Here is a 24,707-nt window from a genome sequence, read left to right as displayed (position 1 = left end):
CCTTATCTGTGATTTTATATTTCTGAAATCAACTGATATACTCAGCAGATATCTCACCTTTAACTGGCTAAGCAGAGGTGCAATATTTTCAATACAAAATGTTGATTTATATTGTAGAAAGCATAAGTTGAGATATAAATATACATATCTGTAAGAGTGCCTGAGCGTATGTGCATAAGTAGATTATAGCATCTTGCTAGAGAGTATCAGCGGAGAAGGCAATGGCACCCAACTCCAGTACTCTTGCCTGGAAAATCCCATGGACGGAGGAGCCTGGTAGGCTGCAGTCCATGGGGTCATGAAGAGTTGGACATGACTGAGGTGACTTAGCAGTAGCAGAGAGTACCAGACTCAGACGTTGTTTGTGAGTTCTGACAATACCTCTAAATAGAGTTCTGATCTAATAGAAACTTCTCTAGAGAATTGGGAAAAAACTGATAGATGAAGTCCAAATATATTAAGAATTTTCTGGGAAAATCTGGACAAGAGCAAAATAAGATAGGAAATTTAATGGTTTATATTTATTCAAAACTACAGATACCAACATCCTAAAGACGATATTATCATGCTGAAACCAAAAATTAAGAAATACCAGGACAATTTCTTTTAAATTTATCATAGGGATATAAACTTGGTTTAACAGCAGGAAATTAATTAATAAAATTCTCCATAATAATTTTTTTATGAATAACATGTACCCATATCAAAAGATATAGATAAATAGTTCTAAAACTTTAGCATTCTTTTATGATTAACAACAACAGTAGTACTTACTACTTTTAAGAATAATAGGAATGTAAGTGAATGTACTTCCATCAGTTAGAAACATTTTCCATAAAACATATAGTATCCTCAAATTTACTGGTGACATGTTAAAACATTTCACTTAAGGGCAGCAACTTTACAAAGGTACAATATGATTTAACCTTTTGGCTAGATTCACCACTTCAATTCAATTCTGGTATAATTCTTCCCTCACCACATGGTAGTAAGAGGAGAAAAAACACAGGTATATGAAATAGAGGCTGTTGGAGGGGAAAAAGAAAAATAATTCTCATTCATATGTATAATATGGTTATCTACATAGAAAATCTAAAAGAACCTGCAGAAAATTTAATAAGATTAATAAGAGAATTGCTTTGACTTAAAATTTAATAAATGTCTGTGCACACTTTAGAGAATGAATTATTAAATTTAATCAAAAGGCTTTAAAGCAGTTTTATGTATAAAGAGATCATAATGTGAACATAAATAAGATCTTAACCTAAAGTTGTTAATTTTCCCCAAAATCTTGAATAGACTTAATGCAATCTCAGATCAACATTATTTTCTTGGTTCTTGACAAGTCTAAAACCAAAATATGTGAGAGTCTTGGGCCAAGAATAATAGGAAAATTCTGAATCTCTCCTTCCCAAATCCATGTAGGCGATTTTTCCCTAACAGATGGAAACACTTATTATAAAGTTCTAGTTCCTAAGTCACTTTGATTGTGGCAGAGACAGAGAAATAGACCAATGGGGTAGAAGAGGCTTCAGAAACAGACCAACAAATTTGCATCTATATGGAAACTTGATTTATGATAGTTACTATTGAACGTAAGTGTGGAAACAAGTAACTATTCTATAAATGATGCTAGAATAATTGTTTAACCATATGGGAAAATCATATTTATTGCCACGTGCAAAGATCAATTTCAGCTGTATTAAAAATTTGGGTAAAATTATAAAATGTGTAGAAGACAAGAATTCTAATTCAGATCAGAGAATTCACATTTGACATATAGTAAAGGAAAAAATGATGTTAGATACATTCAAATCAAGAATTTCTCTCAACAAAGGACACCATAAGCAACCGAAAGGTAGACTTTGACCCTAAAGGAGATAATTACAACACATATAACTAAAAAAAGAGTGATTTCCAAATACACAAAAATACTCTTAAAAGTAATAAGAAAAAGATAAACCAATAGAAAATAATTAAGAACTTGAAGAGAAACCTTACTAAAGAAATATCATGAATAGCCTATAGCCAATTAAAAAATATTCATTAGTGATCAAAATAAAACAAATTAAAACTGCATTCTGGTACCAATGTAAACCCCCTGTTCTTACAGAAACTTTAAAGTCAAAGAACATTCTTCTTATGGGAAGGTGAGGATAAATTCTTAAGACAAAAAATATATGAAGCTTTAAAGTAGTTGATAAATTTGACTATTTTAACATCGTTTTTCTTAATAAAAGACATTGTATGTGTGTGTGTGTGTGTGTGCGTGCTAAGTTGCTTCAGTTCTGTCTGGCTCTCTGCCAACCAAACGACTGTATAGCCCACCAGGCTCCTTTATCCATGGGATTCTCCAGACAAGAATACTGGAGTGGGTTGCTATGCTCTCCTCCAGAGGATCTTCCTGACCCAGGGACTGAATATAAAATACAAAAATATGGGCAATTCACACAAAAGATATAACACACAAACACACATACACACACACACAGTCTATAAAATGTGTTACTGATAAACAATTGACATCCAGAAAATATAAGGATCTTCTACAAATCAATAAGAAAAAAAAAAAAAACTAGCTCAGTAAAAAAGACTAAAATATGGGTAATTCACACAAAAAAATTAACCTGAATGAATTAGTCAGTACACTAAGGAAAAAAAAAATCCAAAGCAGCTCCACATTGCTGTTAATCAGAACCTTACAAATGACAACTAAAATGAGATTAAATTTTATTTGAATCTTTTCTAGCAACCAAGAGATTAGAAAAATCAATTCATGATTTAGATTTGTAGTGTTTTCACAGCTGAATAGAGCACTCCTTTATCCCACTGCTTTCCACTTTAGACTCATAGCAAATGGATGCCAATATGCGGCTGTTTGGAAACGGACTATTTTAAAGTATTTGTGGAACCTGTAAAAAGAGCATTTTTATACTGGAAAACAACAACAACAACAACCCTTTTAAGAAAAAGCAGTCAACTGTTTTAGGCAGCTGTTTTAAAATAGCATGTTACAGATACACACTAGTATAGTGAAAGACAGAGAAGCCTGGTGGGCTGCAGTCCATGGTGTTACAAAGAATCAGACACGACTTGGCATCTGAACAACTATATATAAAATAGATAACCAACAAGGACCTACTGTATAGCATTGGGACCTATATTCAATATCTTGTAATAACATGTAATGGAAAATAATCTGGAAAAGAATATACATATATAACTGAATAATTTATATATATAAACTATATATATATGTGTACATATCTGAATCATTTTGCTGTATGCCAGAAAACACACAACAACACAACACTATAAATGAACTATACTTCAATTAAAATAAAATAATGTTATGTATTACCAAATTTCCATGCTTGTTTCATATTATAAAGGCTTTCTTTGTATTGCTATTATAGTGACTAAAGTCCTATATGGCATAAAAAATAGAAATTGGACTCAAAATTATACAATCCAAAGTTTTCTATCCAATTAAATTATTGTATGATAATATTCATTATGAAAATTCACCAGAAAAAGTATCAGAACGTATGTAGTTTTGCTACTAGAGTAAAATTAAAGAGAACACATGATATAATAGTTTGCATGCCAGATCAATTTGTTGTCTCATTAGAAATGGAATAAAAATTTGAAACCTTAATTTTCTCACTTGCAAAAATTAAAAAAAATTTTTTTCTCCTTCTCAAAGGAGATTTATATATATATAAAATATATATTACATACATACATATTATGTATTATATGTATAATATATACATTATTATATACATATTTACATATAAAATAAGCATGTACAAATGCACTTATAAAACATAATTATGATATATATATCTTATGTATCAGTTCAGCTCAGTTGCCCAGTCATGTCCGACTCTTTGCGACCCCATGAATCGCAGCACGCCAGGCCTCCCTATCCATCACCATCTCCCAGAGTTCACTCAGACTCACATCCATAGAGTCCATGATGCCATCCAGCCATCTCATCCTGGGTCTTCCCCTTCTCCTCCTGCCCCCAATCTCTCCCAGCATCAGAGTCTTTTCCAATGAGTCAACTCTTCTCATGAGGTGTACTGGAGTTTCAGCTTTAGCATCATTCCTTCCAAAGAAATCCCAGGGTTGATCTCCTTCAGAATGGACTGGCTGGAACTCCTTGCAGTCCAAGGGACCTTCAAGAGTCTTCTCCAACACCACAGTTCAAAAGCATCAATACTTCGGCGCTCAGCATTCTTCATAGTCCAACTCTCACATCCATACATGACCACAGGAAAAACCATAGCATTGACTAGGTGGACCTTAGTTGGCAAAGTAATATCTCTGCTTTTGAATATACTAACTAGGTTGGTCATAACTTTTCTTCCAAGGAGTAAACGTCTTTTAGTTTCATGGCTGCAGTCACCATCTGCAGTGATTTTGGAGCCCCCCCCCCAAAAAAAGTCTGACAGTGATTCTACTGTTTCCCCATTTCAGATCCTGAAAGATGATGCTGTGAGAGTGCTGCACTCAATATGCCAGCAAGTTTGGAAAACTCAGCAGTGGCCACAGGACTGGAAAAGGTCAGTTTTCATTCCAATCCCAAAGAAAGGCAATGCCAAAGAATGCTCAAACTACCGCACAATTGCACTCATCTCACACGCTAGTAAAGTAATGCTCAAAATTATCCAAGCCAGACTTCAGCAATACGTGAACCGTGAACTCCCTGATGTTCAAGCTGGTTTTAGAAAAGGCAGAGGAACCAGAGACCAAATTGCCAACATCTGCTGGATCATGGAAAAAGCAAGAGAGTTCCAGAAAAACATCTACTTCTGCTTTACTGACTATGCCAAAGCCTTTGACTGTGTGGATCACAATAAACTGTGGGAAATTCTGAAAGAGATGGGAATACCAGACCACCTAACCTGCCTCTTGAGAAATCTGTGTGCAGGTCAGGAAGCAACAGTTAGAACTGGACATGGAAAAACAGACTGGTTCCAAATAGGAAAAGGAAGACGTCGAGGCTGTATATTGTCACCCTGCTTATTTAACTTCTAGGCAGAGTACATCATGAGAAACGCTGGACTGGAAGAAACACAAGCTGGAATGAAGATTGCTGGGAGAAATATCAATAACCTCAGATATGCAGATGACACCACCCTTATGGCAGAAAGTGAAGAGGAGCTAAAAAGCCTTTTGATGAAAGTGAAAGAGGAGAGTGAAAAAGCTGGCTTAAAGCTCAACATACAGAAAACAAAGATCATGGCATCTGGTCCCATCACTTCATGGGAAATATATGGGGAAACAGTATATATATTATTTTATATTATATACATATACATATATATTATATATTACAGTATAATGTGCACTTCACAGTTGCTTAGCATTATTCGTGTGTGTAAAGTCAGTTTAAAAGACTTAGTAATCCATAGTGGTTCAGGCATATGAGAATTATCATGCACTGCTTGTATGAGGGCAAAATGATTAAAATCTTTATTAGTCCTTAAACATTGAACAAACAATTCAGTTTCAAAGAATATATCCTAACAAGATATCATGTGCACAAAGCTGCAGGTACAAGAAAGTTGATAACAACTCTGTTTAGGTTCACTGTATACAACCTAAATCTCCAAAAGTAGGGAACTAACTGATAAACTATGTAGTTTAATAAATGGAATATTTTAGTCATTTAAAATATTATAGGACATTACTGAATAGCATGAATTAAAAATGACTATTAGATATCCACACGATATGCATAAATATCTGATTTCTTAAAATGTCCAATAAAATTTTTACTGGTCAAAATTCCACGTGGCAGCTTTCTTTTCAAGTTGTACTCGCTTTCACTTCCTCCTCTTATTCTTGGGTGCTTGCGTGCTAAGTCGCTTCAGTCCTGTCTGACTCTTTGCGACCCTATGGACTGTTGCCCACCAGGCTCCTTTGTCTGTGGGATTCTCAAGGCAAGAATACTGGAATAGGTTGCCATTTCCTCCTCCAGGAGATCTTTCCCACTCAGGGATTGAATCTATGTTTCTTATGTCTCCTGCATTGGCAGGTGGACTCTTTACCACTAGCGCCACCTGGAGGCCTTTTTATTTCTCCTTTGCCCCAGTTAAAAACTCACACTTACTGCTTAATATGCAAAGAAATTCAGGAAATGTCACTTGTCTTAAAGGTTTCTACTTTAACACATAAAGGGTGGTGCAAAATATTTTTCTAAAAACTGAGCTAGCTAACCACAACAAGATGTATACAAATCTTAAATGGCAGCTGTATCTCAATTAGATGTTATCTTCAGTTCAGTTCAGTCGCTCAGTCGTGTATGACTCTTTGGGACCCCATGAATCGCAGCACGCCAGGCCTGCCTGTCCATCACCAACTCCCGGAGTTCACTCAGATTCACGTCCATCGAGTCAGTGATGCCATCCAGCCATCTCATCCTCTGTTGTCCCCTTCTCCTCCTGTCCCCAATGTCTCCCAGCATCAAAGTCTTTTCCAAGGAGTCAATTCTTCGCATGAGGTGTCCAAAGTACTGGAGCTTCAGCTTTAGCATCATTCCTTCCAAAGAAATCCCAGGGCTGATCTTCTTCAGAATGGACTGGTTGGATCTCCTTGTACTCCAAGGGACCTTCAAGAGTCTTCTCCAACACCACAGTTCAAAAGCATCAACTCTTCGGCACTCAGCCTTCTTCACAGTCCAACTCTCACATCCATACATGACCACAGGAAAAACCATAGCCTTGACTAGACGGACCTTAGTCGGCAAAGTAATGTCTCTGCTTTTGAATATGCTATCTAGGTTGGTCATAACATTTCTTCCAAGGAGTAAGTGTCTTTTAATTTCATGGCTGCAGTCACCATCTGCAGTGATTCTGGAGCCCCAAAAAATAAAGTCTGACACTGTTTCTACTGTTTCCCCATCTATTTTCCATGAAGTGATGGGACCGGATGCCATGATCTTCATTTTCTGAATGTTGATTTTTAAGCCAACGTTTTCGCTCTCCTCTTTCACTTTCATCAAAAGGCTTTTTAGCTCCTCTTCACTTTCTGCCATAAGGGTGGTGTCATCTGTATATCTGAGGTTATTGATGTTTCTCCCGGCAATCTTGATTCCAGCTTGTGTTTCTTCCAGCCCAGCGTTTCTCATGATGTACTCTGCATAGAAGTTAAATAATCAGGGTGACAATATACAGCCTTGATGCACTCCTTTACCTATTTGGAAACAGTCTGTTTTTCCATGTTCAGTTCTAACTGTTGCTTCCTGACTTGCATACAGATTTCTCAAGAGGCAGGTCAGGTGGTCTGGTATTCCCATCTCTTTCAGAATTTCCCACAGTTTATTGTGATCCACACAGTCAAAGGCTTTGGCATAGCCAGTAAAGCAGAAGTAGATGTTTTTCTGGAACTCTCTTGCTTTTTCCATGATCCAGCGGATGTTGACAATTTGATCTCTGGTTCCTCTGCCTTTTCTAAAACCAGCTTGAACATCAGGGAGTTCACGGTTCACGTATTGCTGAAGTCTGGCTTGGAGAATTTTGAGCATTACTTTACTAGCGTGTGAGATGAATGCAATTGTGTGGTAGTTTGAGCATTCTTTGGCATTGCCTTTGGAATTGGAATGAAAACTGACCTTTTCCAGTCCTGTGGCCACTGCTGAGTTTTCCAAATTTGTTGGCATATTGAGTGCAGCACTTTCACAGCATCATCTTTCAGGATTTAAAATAGCTCTACTGGAATTCCATCAGCTCCACTAGCTCTGTTAGTAGTGATGCTTTCTAAGACCCACTTGACTTCACATTCCAGGATGTCTGGCTCTAGATGAGTGATCACACCCTCGTGATTAGCCAGGTCGTGAAGATCTTTTTTGTACAGTTCTTCTGTGTATTCTTGCCACCTCTTCTTAATATCTTCTGCTTCTATTAGGTCCATATCATTTCTGTCCTTTATTGAGCCCATCTTTGCATGAAATGTTCCCTTGGTATCTCTAATTTTCTTGAAGAGATCTCTAGTCTTTCCCATTCTGTTGTTTTCTTCTATTTCTTTGCATTGATCGCTGAAGAAGGCTTTCTTATTTCTTCTTGCTATTCTTTGGAATTCTGCATTCAGATGCTTATATCTTTCCTTTTCTCCTTTGCTTTTCACCTCTCTTCTTTTCACAGCTATTTGTAAGGCCTCCCCAGACAGCCATTCTGCTTTTTTGCATTTCTTTTCCATGGGGATGGTCTTGATCCCTGTCTCCTGTACAATGCCACGAACCTCAGTCCATAGTTCATCAGGCACTCTATCTATCAGATCTAGGCCCTTAAATCTATTTCTCACTTCCACTGTATAATCATAAGGGATTTGATTTAGGTCATGCCTGAATGGTCTAGCGGTTTTCCCTACTTTCTTCAATTTGAGTCTGAATTTGGCAATAAGGAGTTCATGATCTGAGCCACAGTCAGCTCCCGGTCTTGTTTTTGCTGACTGTATACAGCTTCTCCATCTTTGGCTGCAAAGAATATAATCAATCTGATTTCGGTGTTGACCATCTGGTGATGTCCATGTGTAGAGTCTTCTCTTGTGTTGTTGGAAGAGGGTGTTTGCTATGACCAGTGCATTTTCTTGGCAAAACTCTATTAGCCTTTGCCCTGCTTCATTCTGTGTTCCAAGGCCAAATTTGCCTGTTACTCCAGGTGTTTCTTGACTTCCTACTTTTGCATTCCAGTCCCCTATAATGAAAAGGACATCTTTTTTGGGTGTTAGTTCTAAGAGGTCTTGTAGGTCTTCATAGAACCATTCAACTTCAGCTTCTTCAGCGTTACTGGTTGGGGCATAGACTTGGATTACTGTGATATTGAATGGTTTGCCTTGGAAACGAACAGAGATCATTCTGTCGTTTTTGAGATTGCACCCAAGTACTGCATTTCGGACTTTTTTGTTGACCATGATGGCTACTCCTTTTCTTCTGAGGGATTCCTGCCCACAGTAGCAGATATAATGGTCATCTGTTTTAAATTCACCCATTCCAGTCAATTTTAGTCGCTGATTCCTAGAATGTCGATGTTTACTTGTTTGACCACTTCCAATTTGCTTTGATTCATGGACCTGACATTCCAGGTTCCTATGCAATATTGCTCTTTATAGCATCGGACCTTGCTTTTATCACCAGTCACATCCACAGCTATTGTTTTTGCTTTGGCTCCATCCCTTCATTCTTTCTAGAGTTACTTCTCCACTGATCTCCAGTAGCATATTGGGCACCTACTGACCTGGGGAGTTCCTCTTTCAGTATCCTATCATTTTGCCTTTTCATACTGTTCATAGGGTTCTCAAGGCAAGAATACTGAAGTGGTTTGCCATTCCCTTCTCCAGTGGACCACATTCTGTCAGACCTCTCCACCATGACCCACCCGTCTGGGTTATCCCATGGGCATGGCTTAGTTTCATTGAGTTAGACAAGGCTGTGGTCCTACTGTGATTAGATGGACTAGTTTTCTGTGAGTATGGTTTCAGCGTGTCTGCCCTTTGATGCCCTCTTGCAACACCTACCATTTTACTCGGATTTCTCTTACCTTGGGCATGGGGTATCTCTTCAAGGCTGCCCCAGCAAAGCGCAGCTGCTGCTCCTTACCTTGGATGAGGGGTGTCCCCTCACTGCCGCCCTTCCTGACCTTCAACGTGGGATGGCTCCTCTAGGCCCTCCTGTGCCCAGGCAGCCACCACTCCTTGGACGTGAGGTTGATCCTCCTGGCCGCCACCCCTGGCCTGGGGTTTGGGGTTACTCCTTCTGGCCGCCACCCCTGACCTCGGACGCAGGGTGGCTCCTCTCGGACGTTCCTGCGCCATCACAGGCTGGCACTCTCGGCTTCTGCCCCTGACCTCGGACGTGGGGTAGCTCCCCTCGGCTGCGCTTAGTGCGCCGGCCGGTCGGGCTTAGTGCCGGTGTTATCTTAAGTAGAAGTATTTTGTTATCTACTTTGGAGATAAAGTGACTTTTCATCTGAAGTGTAGAGATAAATCAGACTGTCTTTGAGATGTTTTGCTATTCCTGTCATTAAGTGTGGAAACAAGAGTGACCACTTTACAGAGATATAAGAGAAAAGATTCAAACTTGGTTGGAAGTTTGAAATAATTAAAATTTCAGATAATTTTGAAGGTGAGATTCCATGATGCTTTTTTCACCCACCATGCAAAAGAAAAATCATGTGTAAATAGATTGGTTGCTGAAAACTCATTCCAATACACTTGTCTTAATGTCCAGAATAACCAGGATAATTATCAATAATTAACAACAAATAATTCATTTGATTTATCAGTCATAAACTTAAAAGAAGCCAAGCAATGAAACATGTTATTCACCAGTATTGTATGTGTTTTGTGCTTGTATTTGAGGAAAGAAGTGATGTTATAACATGTGTGCGTAAATAAGAGCCGAGTCTATAAATGAGTATTTCTTGATATAGAAAAGCCAGTAACACTTATCGTTGTGATTAAATTGTCCTTAAACATAACCCTTTTCAATTTTTATTCATATCACATGAGATTAACAGCTCATAAAACCTATTATGTTTTAATTTCTGATGGAAATGGGCAACTTGCCTTACATGTGACTTCACCCACAGATGTGAATGAAGAGCTCCAGGGCATCTCAGATTCACGTGCACTACGTCCTACTTCCTGCACGTGCTTCCTGTCTCTCTGCTTCTCAGAGCCCCAGGAAGAACGTTTGGCACAAACAGCACAGGAGAGTCATCCCCAAACACCTCGCCAGGGACTTAATCCTCCTGAAGGTACCTTTCAACCCAGGGAGAAGACAGCTATTGAATTACGCACAAGCCTTGATCTTTGAGTTAGCCAACTGCCAGAGGCGGTTTGGAACTTATTTTTCAGTTTGGCCACATTGCAAAGAGGAAGTTACTTTGTCCTATTTTCAAGTCATTTGTATAGTGTTCCCTCACACAGAATATTATTGATCCTTAGATTTACCCTGTAGGAAATCAGAAACTAATAAATGAATCAACTGGTAACAATATAATGATGACTATTACTACTACTAAACCAATAATAAGTCAGATAACATCCCCATTTTACAGCTGAAGAACTGAAGGCACAGACAGGCTAAATAACTGAACCAAAGGCATATTGCATTTAGATGATCCAAAGTTAGAAAAACTAACTATGGCCTAGGCACAAATACACTAGTCCTAGTTTGGTGTGTTTATTTTGTGTTGTGTTATTATTTAGTTGCTCAGTCATATCTGACTCTGCAATCCCATGGAACTGTAACTCGTTAGAGCCCTCTGTCCATGAAATTCTTCAAGCAAGAATACTGGAGTGGGTTGCCATTTCCTTCTCCAGGGGACCTCCCCTACCCAGGAATCAAACTCACATCTTTTTTTCATCTCCTGCCTTGCGGGCAGGTTCTTTACACTGAGCCACTAGGGCCTGAATTCAAGAGAGTAGGAAACCTATAGTTATTCCTCCTTTCAGGAAATCTCAATTTGTTGAAAAAAAAATTTATTGTTTGATGAAACTTATCAATTATCAGTTAGTGTAGTGGCAGAATAATTGTCTTCCTCACCATCCCCGCAAGGATCCAAATCCTAATCCCTGAAACCTGTGAATATGCTTCCTTAAAAGCAAAGGGAATTTTATTTAATAGATGGCAAGTGGAACTAAAATTGCTGATCTGACTACTTCAAGATAGGAAAATTATCCTGGGTTTCTAGGAGGGTCTAAAATAATCACAAGAATCATTAGAAATGAATGAGGGAGTCAGAATACGGAGAATCAGAGAGGTGGCAATGTGAGAACATCTTGGTTTGCCTTTGCTGGCTTTAAAGATAAAGGGAGGGGCCAGGGCAGAGGACTATCAAAGGCTTCTAGAAGCTGCAAAAGGCAAGGATATGGCTTCTCTCAAAAGGAGCACAGTCCATCAGACACCTTGATTTTAGCCTGGTGAAAAACGGTGCAGACTTCCAGCCCCCAGAACTGTAAATAATAAATATGTGCCTCCTAAGCCACTGTTTGTGGTAATTATTATAGCAGCAACAGAAAATTAATGCATCTGGTTAGTAACTGGAAAATGACAGGAACCCATTCAAGCTTATAATATTTTTTCCTTTCTTCTTTCCTCTTTCCCTTCTAATCTTTATAGTGAAATGAAACATTGCCCTTGTTATGATTTATAGGAACATGGAAATTTTATCTACTTATGCAAAGCATACTGACACAAAACTCCACAGGTGAAATTAGGAATAAAATTCATTTTGACACACTCTAGCACGCTCCTTTTGAAGACAAAGGTCAGCCTGATTAATGACTATACAGTTGAGTTAAAACTAAAATTAGTTCTTTCTCAAATTGCAATAGACCTTTTAAATCACAGACCAAGATTATGTTACTGTTTTTCCAAAGTAATTCTAACATCAATCATTTATCTCAATCTTTCTCATGACACTGTTTGGCTTATTCTAAGTTTTCAATTTACATAGCTACATGAAGATAGAGAGTTTATCCCAGGAATGCACTATGATTTAGTTGAGAAAGTCAGATATGTAGTATTTAAGTATGCTCATTCCTCTTTACTGCTAACTTTTTCTAGACTAGACTACTAGATAAATCTGCTTGAAATAATGACCTGGGTACTAAATAAATCAGATCCTAGAAACTCTCCTTCTTGTAACAGAAATTCTAATTCCGGATCTGAATGTATTATATACACATGCATATATTGACAAAGATAAAATGAAGTGGAAATGAGACTGGACTTTAGTGAGGAAAAATAAATATACTTCCTTGTTTGCTACTGATAGCTGTATGTATTTTGTGAAAGTCACTTAACCTGAGACTCAGTTTGCAAAGTGAAGATAGTAATACCTATTTTCCTAAGTACTAAGGAGCAAAAGAATTCAATGTAAGTGATTATATCCTGTCAATGGTAAAGTTTATGCCAACATGTTACTAATTATATTTTTTTAATTTGTTGTGCTGCTTTATATTTTATGTCCTAAAATTTTTCATTTTACTCCTCCTTATTGGGATCATACATAATTTTCACTTAAATGCTTCTGAAAGACCTACTAAATTACTTTTATTACACTGGATTAAACATTATTCAGTATTACATAAAATGTTCAACACTATCTTGTATATAGTTATGTGTGTGTGAGAAAGATAAATGATAAATAATAAAATTTAGGTCTTCACAGTGGGTGCTACAGTAGGAAGAATGTCATTTAATTAACTACAGTAGCGCCTTTATGTCTGTTATAATAATAATAATAATATCTAACATTTATTGACCACTTCCAATGTGTCAGACATGTGCTTTACATGGATCAGCTCACATTAATTCAATGAAAATCCAATGAGGTATATATTGATTATGATTACTCTTCCAGAAAGCAGTGGAGTTGTAATGCCAGAGGCAACATTCTTCATCACTGTACATCAAATCTTTCCAGCAATTACAGCCCAGCCTGTTTCTCTGAGAGCCTTCTTCCCCATCTTCCCCACCTGACCCTTTAAAACAGATACACTGAATCGCCAGTCTATGTCTGACGCAGGATACAGCATGCTTGGGGCTGGTGCATGGGGATGACCCACAGAGATGTTATGGGGAGGGAGGTGGGAGGGGGGTTCATGTTTGGGAATGCATGTAAGAATTAAAGATTTTAAAATTAAAAAAAAAAAAACAGATACACTGACATGAAACTTAAAATTTGTATTCAGTGACAAGTTATCATTGTCCAGATCTTGTTTTGTTGAATACATTTCTGATGGCTAGCTTTTAGTGGGCTGAAGTTAGAATTTTTCTCTTAGAGTTTTCCATCATAACGGTAACTCAGAAATAATATATAAATAGCCAATTTTTGTCAAACTGGGGATAAAATCTATAGCAATGAAACAGGATTGGATATGATATATTTATTTGGCTTAGAATTTCATTTGCACATTTCCCCCTATTTCTCTATTTTTTTAAAGAACAGATTTGGCTAACGATATTTTCTTTATTTAAAGAGTGCCACTTTTCATCATGACCTCTGGAATGCACACACATTCTTACCACTTTGAAACAATAATTAGTGCTTTTCTTGTCTGAAATTTTGATTCACAAGGAATATAATTAACTATAGACTAGTTATGTTCTGTGGAATGCTTATGACTTTTGAGCATTTTCAATATGCCTATTCAATCAGAAAACACATATGATCTAAGTAATATTAAAATTAATTACAAGAAAACAATATACATAATCACTATTCTTGAAACAGACTGGCCAGAATCTCATAAATCCTAGCAGCTTAATATTTTTTTCAACACACTTGTTTGGCAAACATCTTCCTCCCTTGCATAATTCTTATCCAAATAGAACTGAAATTTGTAGTAACTGTAATGAGAAAAGAAAAAGAAATAAATGACATATAGATTAAAAAGGAAAAGATAAAATTGTCTTTATTTGCATAAGAGATGATTATCTACATAGAAAAGTCACTGAGGTCTGCAAAAAATTGCTATAACTATTAAGTTCACTAAAGTCACAGGATAAAAAGATACAAGATAATACATGAAAAACTCAATTAAATTTTATATAGTAAAATAAATGTATAGAATCAAAAGTGATGGACTCTGTACCAATTATAATTGCTTCAAAGAAAATTAAAAAATGAAAACATGGACAGGATATGTACGCTGGAAGTGACAAAATGTTCATGAGAAATGTCAAAGAAAGGCTAAATAAATGAAGATGCATTATTTCATGAGCCAGAATAATTGATATAACAAAGATGTCAACTATAAAATTCATGTGTTTGTTTATTTCTATCAAAATCTAAGCAAGTTTTTCTTTTTTAAGGTATAGAAATAAATATTCTAAAATGCTTGTTTCTAAATTCTCTATCTTCTAGGGCCTGTGCCTTTACATATATATATATTTCAGAATATTTATCCCAGATGAATGAAACTTGTTTATATCAAAACATGTACACAAATGTTCATAGTAGCTCTAAAACCTAAACAACTCAGATAAATGGTTAAATACACTGTAGTATATTCATACTAGGGGCTTCCCTGTGACTCAGACGGTAAAGAATCTGCCTACAATATGGGAGACCCAGGTTCAATCCTCGTGTTGGGAAGATCGCCTGGAGAAGGGAATGGCAATCCTCTCCAGTATTCTCGCCTGGAGGATCCCATGGAGAGAGGAGCCTGGCTGGCTCCAGTCCATGGAGTCACAAAGAGTTGGACTTGACTGAGTGACTGATACTTTCACTTTCACATTCATACCATGGGATACTACTCAGTAACAACAACAACAACAAAAATACTGATATATACAATAAAACAAATGAATCTCCAGGGAATTATACTGACTGAAAAAAAAAAAAATCCCCAAAGGCCACTATACCATGATTTTGTATGTAAACCATTCTTAACCTGAGAAAATTATAGAAGTGCAGAACAGATATACAATTGACAGGGGTTAAGATGAGGGTAGTTGTGGTCCCCATAGGGCAACATGGGATCCCTGCGGTGGTGGAAATGCCTGTGTCTTGACTGTATCAATGTCAATATCCTTTTTGGGGTGTTATACTATAGTTTGGAATATGTCACCATGGTGAGAAACTGGGTTAATGTTGCATGGAATCTCACTGTATCATTTCTTACAAACACATGTGAATTTTTTAATTTTTTTTTTTTTTTTCAAAACAGAAGTTTACAGTTAGTGTTCAGTTGGGAATTTTCCTCCTATAGTCAGAATTTTGGGGTTTCTACCTGAGCACTACCTTGACACTTACGCCTATTCAAAAGGTGTTCCTGAGCACATTTTGATTTTGTCAAGAAAGTGATCTCCAATTTAATTCAGAGCATGAATGGAAGGGTTAAAATAACTGGAGTTATCTAATCAGGTCAGTGAAATTAGGGTTGAGACCCTATTTCAGTGATGAAATGATGGATCGTACAGAGTAAAGTAACCAGAAGTTTGACACATCCACTGATAAAGAGAACAAAAGGATAAATGGAACTGCAGGATCCTTTTCAATCAATAATACAGAAGGCCTGTGCTTCTCTCACTCAGCAGGGGCTACAGTCTTCCACTGTTAGCAATTCAACTACTTTAAAACCTTACTTGGTGTTTTATCAATTCGGCAATTGATATTTAAGAGGAATAGTCTAAGGGACCACACAGTCATTGATATGTCTAGACTCTCCAAGATTTACCATTATACTAAAGCCATATCCTACCAATAACGCTGAAGAAGCTGAAGTTGAATGGTTTATGAAGACCTACAAGATCTTTTAGAACTAACACCCCCAAAAGGTGTTGGGGACTGGAATGCAAAAGTAGGAAGTTAAGAGCTACCTGGAGTAACAGGCAACTTTGGCTTTGAAGTACAAATTGAAGCAGGTCAAAGGCTAACAGAGTTTTGCCAAGAGAACACACTGGTCTAGCAAACACCCTCTTCCAACAACACAAGAGACGACTCTACACATGGACATCACCAGATGGTCAAAACTGAAATCAGATTAATTATATTCTTTGCAGCCCAAGATGGAGAACCTCTATGCAGTCAGCAAAAACAAGACCAGGAGCTGACTGTGGCCCAGATCATGAACTCCTTATTGCCAAATTCAGACTTAAATTGAAGAAAGTAGGGAAGATAACTAGATCATTCAGATATGACCTAAATCAAATCCCTTATGATTATACAGTGGAAGTGACAAATAGATTCAAGGGATTAAATCTGATAGACAGAGTCCTTGAAGAACTTTGGATGGAGTTTAGTGACATTGTACAGGAGGCAGTGATCAAGACCATCCCCAAGAAAAAGAAATGCAAAAAGGCAAAATGGTTTTCTGAGGAGGCCTTGCAAATAGCTGAGAAAATAAGAGAAGTGAAAGGAAAAGGAGAAAAGGAAAGATATACCCATCTGAATGCAGCTTTCCAAAGAACAGTAAGGAAAAATAAGCCTTCCTCAGTGATTAATGCAAAGAAATAGAGAAAAAAAATAGAATGGAAAGACTAGAGATCTCTTCAAGAAAATTAGAGATACTAAGGGAACATTTCATGTTCAGACAGGCACAATAAAGGACAGAAATGGTACGGACCTAACAGAAGCAGAGATATTAAGAAGAGGTGGCAAGAATATGCAGAAGAACTATACAAAAAAGATCTTCATGACCCAGATAACCACGATGGTGTGATCACCCACCTAGAGCCAGACATCCTGAAACGTGAAGTCAAGTGACCTTAGGAAGCATCACTATGAACAAAGCTATTGGAGGTGATGGAATTTCAGTTAAGCTATTTCACATCCTAAGATGATTCTGTGAAAGTGCTGCACTCAATATACCAGCAAATTTAGAAAATTTCATGAATTTCCTCATATTTCTATTATACCAAGTGTATGAAGTTTTACTTTAACAAAAATAGGAACTATTTGAGTCAGGGCTCAGAGAAATAAAATAAATCATGGAGAAGATTGTTAGTAAGGTGTTCAGAGGAAGCAGCTATTTTCTTGAAGATGGCATAATTCATTTGAATATTCAGTTCTTGTAAGGCCTGAATATTCATTGGAAGGACTGATGCTGAACCTCCAATACTTTGCCATCTGATGGGAAAAGCCAACTCATGGGAAAAAACACTGATGCTGGGAAAGATTGAAGGCAGGAGGAGAAAAGGGTGACAGGATGAGATGATTAGATGTCATCACTGACTCAATGGATATGAGTTTGAGCAAGCTCCGGGAGGTAGTGAAGGATAGGGAAGCCTGGCGTGCTGCAGGCTTTTCGTGGAGTCGCGAAGAGTTGGACATGACTAAGTGACTGAATAACAACACAGTTCATCATTTATACCCTTCAAAACCAAACAGTTTTCATCTGGAAATCTGGGAGTCAGAGCGGTTCTCCTCTTTAACATCTCCAAAAACTTTATCTTCACTAACTTTAAAAAACAACTAGAGGCCATAACCATGCAGACTTGGTGCTGAGGCATTTCCTCAGCTCACTGGGTGTGGCGGGGGGTGGAGTGGCTGGGTGGCGGTGGTAGCGGGGAGAAGAGGAAGAAGACGAGGGGGTGGTGGGTGGAGGAGGAGGCTAACAAAAAAACCCAACAGCTAGAAAATTAAGTTGAGTGATTTACCTCCCTCATAGCTCAGTCGGTAAAGAATTTGCCTGCCATGCAGGAGACCTGGGTTCAATTCCTGTGTCGGGAAAATCCCCTGGAGAAGGAAATGGCAATCCACTCCAGTATTCTTGTCTGGAAAATCCCATGGACAGAGGAGCCTGGTGGGGTTGCAAGAGTTGGACATGACTTAGCAACTAAACTAACTACAGACTTAAAATATTACACTAAAGAAAATGAAATGACTGCACCTTAGAATCCTCAGCAGCTGATCTGATCATATTTTTTTCAGGTGCTGTTCAGACCTAGCAGCTCTATCCTGCAGGCTGCACGCCACCAGGCTCTTGGCATTCGGACAGCCCAGAGGAACAATGATCCCATGTAAGAGAAAGGTTGATTCCAAAGCTGACCTCATCACAACCTGTCCTGAGTTAACAGACAAGAGCAAGGATGTGAAGACCAACTAATAAAAACAAACCAGAGAATATTGATTCCAGCCCAGAAACATAGTGTTTAATTTATTAATAAAAGACAGCTCTTTGGAAAATCCTTTCTTCTGTTGTCAAACAAGCATTGGGACCTTTCTATCTTTCCAATCATTCAATTAGAGTAGAGACAAGATAATGCCACTCTTGGCTTTCAAGCAAGCCCGAGGGCACAGGGTGGATACATGATGCACTATTCTTTCAGACTGCCAGTTTTAATTTCTACCATCTGATAAAAAAAAAGAGATCCTTTCTTCTCATACACTGAACTATTTTTCACTTTTCTCTCAAAGGCAAAATGGGGAGATCTAACTTCATCTAATGGCTTTTAATTTAACATGAAAGTATCCTATAGGGCTAAAGTCTTTCACTTTATAAAGTCAAATAAGTTGCACTTTGTTTTCTAAGTTAATATACTACTTGGAATACAAATGAAAGAACAAATTATAGTTGACTGATTCTGCCTGAAATCCCTAAATTAAGAGTCTTCTGAGTGTAAAGGTTTATATCTTTTATTTACTGACCTGGTCTCAAAAGATAATTGCATTAAGTAATATCTTTGATCAACATTAGGGAATACAAATACAAAGGAAAATAAAATTGTCAAGTATGCATATATGAGCCAAATGTGTGAAACGCCCATATATTCAATGATATAGAGGTGGCATGTTAAGGTCATATAAGTATATTCAAATTAAAATTTAAGCAAAGTATTATTGAGCAAACGAAGCTATATCAAGGGTAAAAAAAATTACAAGTTGAAAGCATATGCTTGATTACTGATCAAGCTGATGGGGTAATGAGGGGTGGTGGTGTTCAGGGAGCTGTTTTGCCACTTTAGTTCTACTCTCCTGCACCCTAAGAGTATTTAAATACATCGAATACATCCCTGCTATGCTTCAATAGAGGAAATTTAAATATCCTGAACTACACTAGATTTGCAAATAAATATAGTCACAAATGATTCTGTGTCAGGAGTACAGACACACTTATTGTCTAAATAAATTAATCTACTTCTGCTGCTCTGAAAGAGAAGTCCATGTATGAAATACCATTTTTCTTAAAATGTAAATTAGAAAGGATCCATTTTAATCCCCACGGATATTGCTTAAATAGAAAAATTTCTTGTCTCAAATTTAAAATTCTCGAATCAACCTCACACAGATCTCTTGTCACACACAACTTTGAAGTCTTGTCAGCACCACTACCTAATTTATATGAAATACCCTGGAGTCACTGATTCTTTGTAGTATTATTTGTTAAATATTCAAGCTCTGCTTTAAAGTACATATGAGGTTACTAATCAATTCTGGTGCCCCCAGATTGCATGCTGCGCTATGCAGTTTTCTCCTCTGAGCGCAGGAAATTCTCAATCATATTTTCCTTTGATAACTTTATTTTCCTTTATTTTAGAAGTATCATAGGAAGAAATAAAACCATGACAAAGTTCATATGTGGTATTCTGGTAATGGAGTAAAGGACTCTGCAGGAATTTGAGAATGCACCCAAGTATGTGTATGTTTGTGTCCGCGTCCGTGGATGTATCTGGGCTCTTCTGTAAGAAACAGGAGTGTGGCTAGGTTCTGGGAGAGATTCTTATCATGTTAAAGTACTCCTCAACTTAGCACTTATTTTTAAATGATGTGGAGACCCTTGCATATCTGCAATGGTTGAAAAGCCAGGGTTACTTATTACAAATGCTTTCATTCTTCCCTCCTGTGTTAAACCACCATCCTTTACCAAAGTCTGCCTGGATTCTGTAATTAAGGACCTCAGAATCAAATTATTTTATTATTTAACATCTTCTGGAGTCATATGATACATCAATATATTATAAAACTGATTAATCAATTTTTGAGATAATACAGATCAAAAGAGAGTATCAAAGAAAAAACTCAAAGCTGTGTGTATACATTTGAGACAGGGAAAAATGGAAAAAGAGAGCGAGAGTGAGATACATGGATCTAACCACGTAGACAGGATGCAGTGTACCACGCTTACTTCACACACACATTTACACACATGCACACAGGAAAGAGAGAAAGTGACTCGGTCAGCAGAGATGCCTGCCAAACACAGTTAAGCAAAAAGCAGAGAAATGGAGTTTTTTCAGAGAACACTCTCTTCTGACTTGAGTCCAATTAACAGTTCAAGGATGGCTGCCAGGCTACCAAGAGAAAGAGGAAATATGGTGAGTATCTACTTACCTCAAAGAAAAATTTAAAAAAAACAACCACAACTAGGTAATGGGTCTAATTTTGTGAAGAAAGTATTTCACTGCAACAGTTATGAGGAAAATCAAGGTAATATAAAGATCAGAAAAAGTTAGAATTCTGTGAGATCATAAACACTGCTAAGTGCTCTGGAATTTCCCTTTACTTATGAATACAAAGTACTCAATGTGAATATCTGAACATGGATGAAATAATCTTTGGATAAGTGCAATATCCTAAGAGCTATGAGGATTACATTGATATCAAAGCTGATAACTGGCAGGTACTACCAATGTGCAAAAATTGTTAAATATTAAAATCACAAATGCCTAATCCTCCTAAGTGCATTTCTACCCTGGTTCCTGACTTGCCCGTCAACTAGCAACTCAAATATTATCACCAAGGGCCCGATAGTCAATGACCTTTCTGATTTGTCTATGCCCTTTGTCAGCCCAAATCCTTATGCTTTTTCACTTAATAAAAAAGTTTTTGGTTCCCTGACTGTCAACTCAGGACTTAGGAGAGCCAGTGTTTACCTCATGTGCGTGATTTCTTCTCTGACCTTCCAAGGAGTTTTTAGAAAGAGAATGAGGCTGACAGGCAGTCATGAAGACCAGTCCAAACACTAGCCCAGTCGTGCACACTCCAGCTACTCAGCAAACTCACAGAAGAAAGACAGAAGGCCCTGGGGGACAGTAAGTCTGGTGGTAGTAGATTGTGAGCCAGACCAGAGATGCCCAGTGAGGATCCCCATTTTGCAATCCTTGCTGAATTTAATTGCCATCTACTTGTGTATCTTTCTTGAAATACACACAAGCCCTCCTATCTGGGATATCGGCAATATTATCATTATTAATAAAAATAGAAGGCTAACCTTCACAGTGTCTTCATTATGTGTCCAAGACATTCTAAGCACACACAGGCATACATAGGCACGTGCACACACATGCACACACACACAGAATTTGAGCACTAATAATCATTATCATTCCAATCATTTAGATTTAAGAAAATAGACAGCATAGAATTTACTCAAAATACTGAGTGTTAGAAGCAGGATTAAACCCAAACAGCCCAAGAGCTGAGGTCATTTACCATGTAAACTGCTCTCAATGGCCTACAGTTCCCATTTACCTAAATAGATATGACAGGTATCCTGTGAACTGTCCCCAAACTCAAATTTGGGAAATGCTAAGCCGCACGTATTTCATTTTTTAAATATAGGCCTCCTTAATATTTCTAAAATATTTTAGCAAAATAACATGTTATTGTGGTTATAACTCAGATAATTCAAAAGATATTGTTCTTAAACTGCTTAAAATAGCCTTAGTAAAATTCTCCCCTATTCCCAATCCTGCTTTTAAATTTCCATTTTCTTGTTTTTTGCTTTTACTTTTTCACTTCAGCTGGTGGTTGACACTAATGGCCCTAATATTAGAATAATGACTTTATTAATGTCTCAATAGTAGGTAATTAGCACTATTTCTTGACTTATATGCTTTGGAAGACAATTATATCCCTAAAGAACAAGAATTCAGTTTATTTATAACCTTTCCCTCTACTTCAGTTGATATTTACATTTTAGATCTTCTTTTGCATGTCCTTTACTTTTAAATAATACCTCTAGATTATATTTATCTATCACCTTGAGTCTTTGTACCCCACCTTATCTTCTACCATCCATACTCAATTTCCTCCCTCTAATCCTGCCTGAGACATGCAGCTTTGCTTTTATATCACTAAGGCTAATATATTTATAGACTTTTCTGCAACCTCAATCTAGGGCTTTCTGTTTGATTACTATTGGAAAATCAAATGATGTTATACCATGATGTTATGTGAGACTCAATTTCTGGTATGTGAACCACAGATATTAAAAAGTCATTTCTTGTTCAGTTGCATATTCTTTCAGGAAGTAAACAATGTTCCAAGACCTCCATCTACAGTACCTGTAACTTTCAGCTTTTCAGCCCCAATGGTAATCTCATCTTCATCTGCAGAAAACAGCACCCTGCCATCTTCACTCGCTCTCACTTCAAATCTTTTACACTGAGCTTCCACAGCATCAGCTCCTATGGTCAGAGGAAAGGTTTAAAAAATGAATCTTGTATCCAAGAAACCATGAACCTGTATTTTTTTTTTTTTTAGAAAAAGAAGAGAAATACATATATTATTTAATCTCTACAGTATGTTTTATACCTAAATTAGTATTTTAAAATTACCATCCTTTCAGGGTTCTAATTTGGTAGAATATTGCTGGGCCAGGATGGTCGGGTACATATTTGACATCTACATCCCTGACACAGGCCTGACAAAGTCTGTGGGTTTAGCCAGCTGGGAAATCTTTGCATGTACACAAGGAGAGATGATGTTTGCTCTGTTCTTGGTGGCTGCCTGCAGACTTGGCATTTTACTTGGCATGTGCTAGAGGCTTCATAGACTTGTGGACAGAAGGACTCTCATTTTTCTCTCTGCAAGTAGACAATAGTGTTTATACTTGCTATAGTGCAAGGAAATTGTGAACCTTTAGTTATTCAATATTTCATAGATACTAATATTGACATTTGTTTACTCTTTATTACTACCTAATATGAATCCATTTTAGATTCAATATTGTAAATGTATGTGTGATATAGCATATATATATTTAATGTTCTCCAATGTATCTTCTAATCAATAATTTTCATTATTAAAATGTAATATTAAATAAATATAATTGTATTATGTAGTAGAAAATCTGTTTTCAATTTGTTGGACCATTTTGCATATTAATCCACCCACAATCCACAAAGCCAGCTCCCATATTTAAAAAAAAAACATAATTAATTTGAGAGCATGGTTTCAGAAAGAAGAGCAAACTGGTCAGGGGGTAGGGAATTGCTATTTCCATAACACTGGTTTATTTATTTTGGCATATGCATTTGGCATATGCATCTATATCTTCATCTCTTGTTAAGATTTGGACCATCCCTCCTCTGCTATCTACAGCAGAAACTCTTGTCAGATACAATGCGGTCCACTCAGGGACCTGGGCATAGCACACCTTGTGCCTATTTTCATTTCTCTCTACATATGCTATGGGCTGAATGTGGATTCTCCAAATTCATATCTGGAAATCCTAACTCATAATGTGATGGTGTTAGGACATGGGATCTTTGGAAATTAATTAGGTCATGTGAATGGAGCCCTCATGTGTCAGGCTGGTGCCCTAATCAAAAGACACAAGTGAGCTTGCTTTCTCCCTGTGTGTAATCTGCCACGTGAAGACACAAGAAGCCGGCTGTCTGCAAGTCAGGAAGCGGCCTCTCACCAGACACTGGATTTATTGCCACTTTAATCTTGGACTTCCCTCCAGAACTGTGAGAAATACAATTCTGTTGTTCAAGCCACCCAGCGTACGGTATTTTGTTATGGCAGTCTGAATGGACCAAGACGATGTACTATCATGTTTTGTTAGCTATATGACCCCCAGGAGTTCAAAACAGGTTATATTTGTACTTCAAAATAACCTCCAAATTTAAAATTATCTCTAGCTTCTAGTAGGCATTTAGAACTTTCTTCCCCTTTCCTTGTCCTCACCCCCACCTCAGAACTACTCTCAATACCTGTCTGGGGGCTTTAGTAACTTACACCTCCCACCATTACAGCTTCTTAGGAGCCCTTAATAAAATGAAGGCATTAATTTACATACCCTGATAACGTGGGATAATTTCTCTGAAAACAGGAAACTTTTCTCATATTCTGAAACTACTTACATGTTTTCAGATCTACAAAGAAAGTGTGACAAACTCCAAGTAGAACAATGCTAAGTACTTTAAAACTGTGCTAACCATGCAAGCTATCAAGTTCAAAACAGCATGAACAGTATTTTAAAGTCTGTTTTTTATTTTTATTTTTTAAGTAAAT

General features: G+C 37.3%; 1 protein-coding gene across 1 annotated transcript in view; it reads right to left on the bottom strand.

Moving 5' to 3' along the window:
- The window catches only part of SGCZ (sarcoglycan zeta), a 410,756-nt gene that overhangs the window by 35,388 nt on the left and 350,661 nt on the right, over window positions 1-24,707 (bottom strand). Inside the window, exon 4 of the mRNA XM_052661455.1 lies at window positions 22,751-22,873. Coding sequence (XP_052517415.1) covers window positions 22,751-22,873 — 123 coding nt within the window. The remainder of the gene's footprint in view (window positions 1-22,750; window positions 22,874-24,707) is intronic.

The sequence above is a fragment of the Budorcas taxicolor genome, chromosome 24 (assembly GCF_023091745.1).
Source record: "Budorcas taxicolor isolate Tak-1 chromosome 24, Takin1.1, whole genome shotgun sequence".
Classification (NCBI taxonomy): Eukaryota; Metazoa; Chordata; class Mammalia; order Artiodactyla; family Bovidae; genus Budorcas; species Budorcas taxicolor.
Note: the sequence above shows the minus strand (reverse complement) of the source record. Positions and strands in the feature narration are given on the sequence as shown.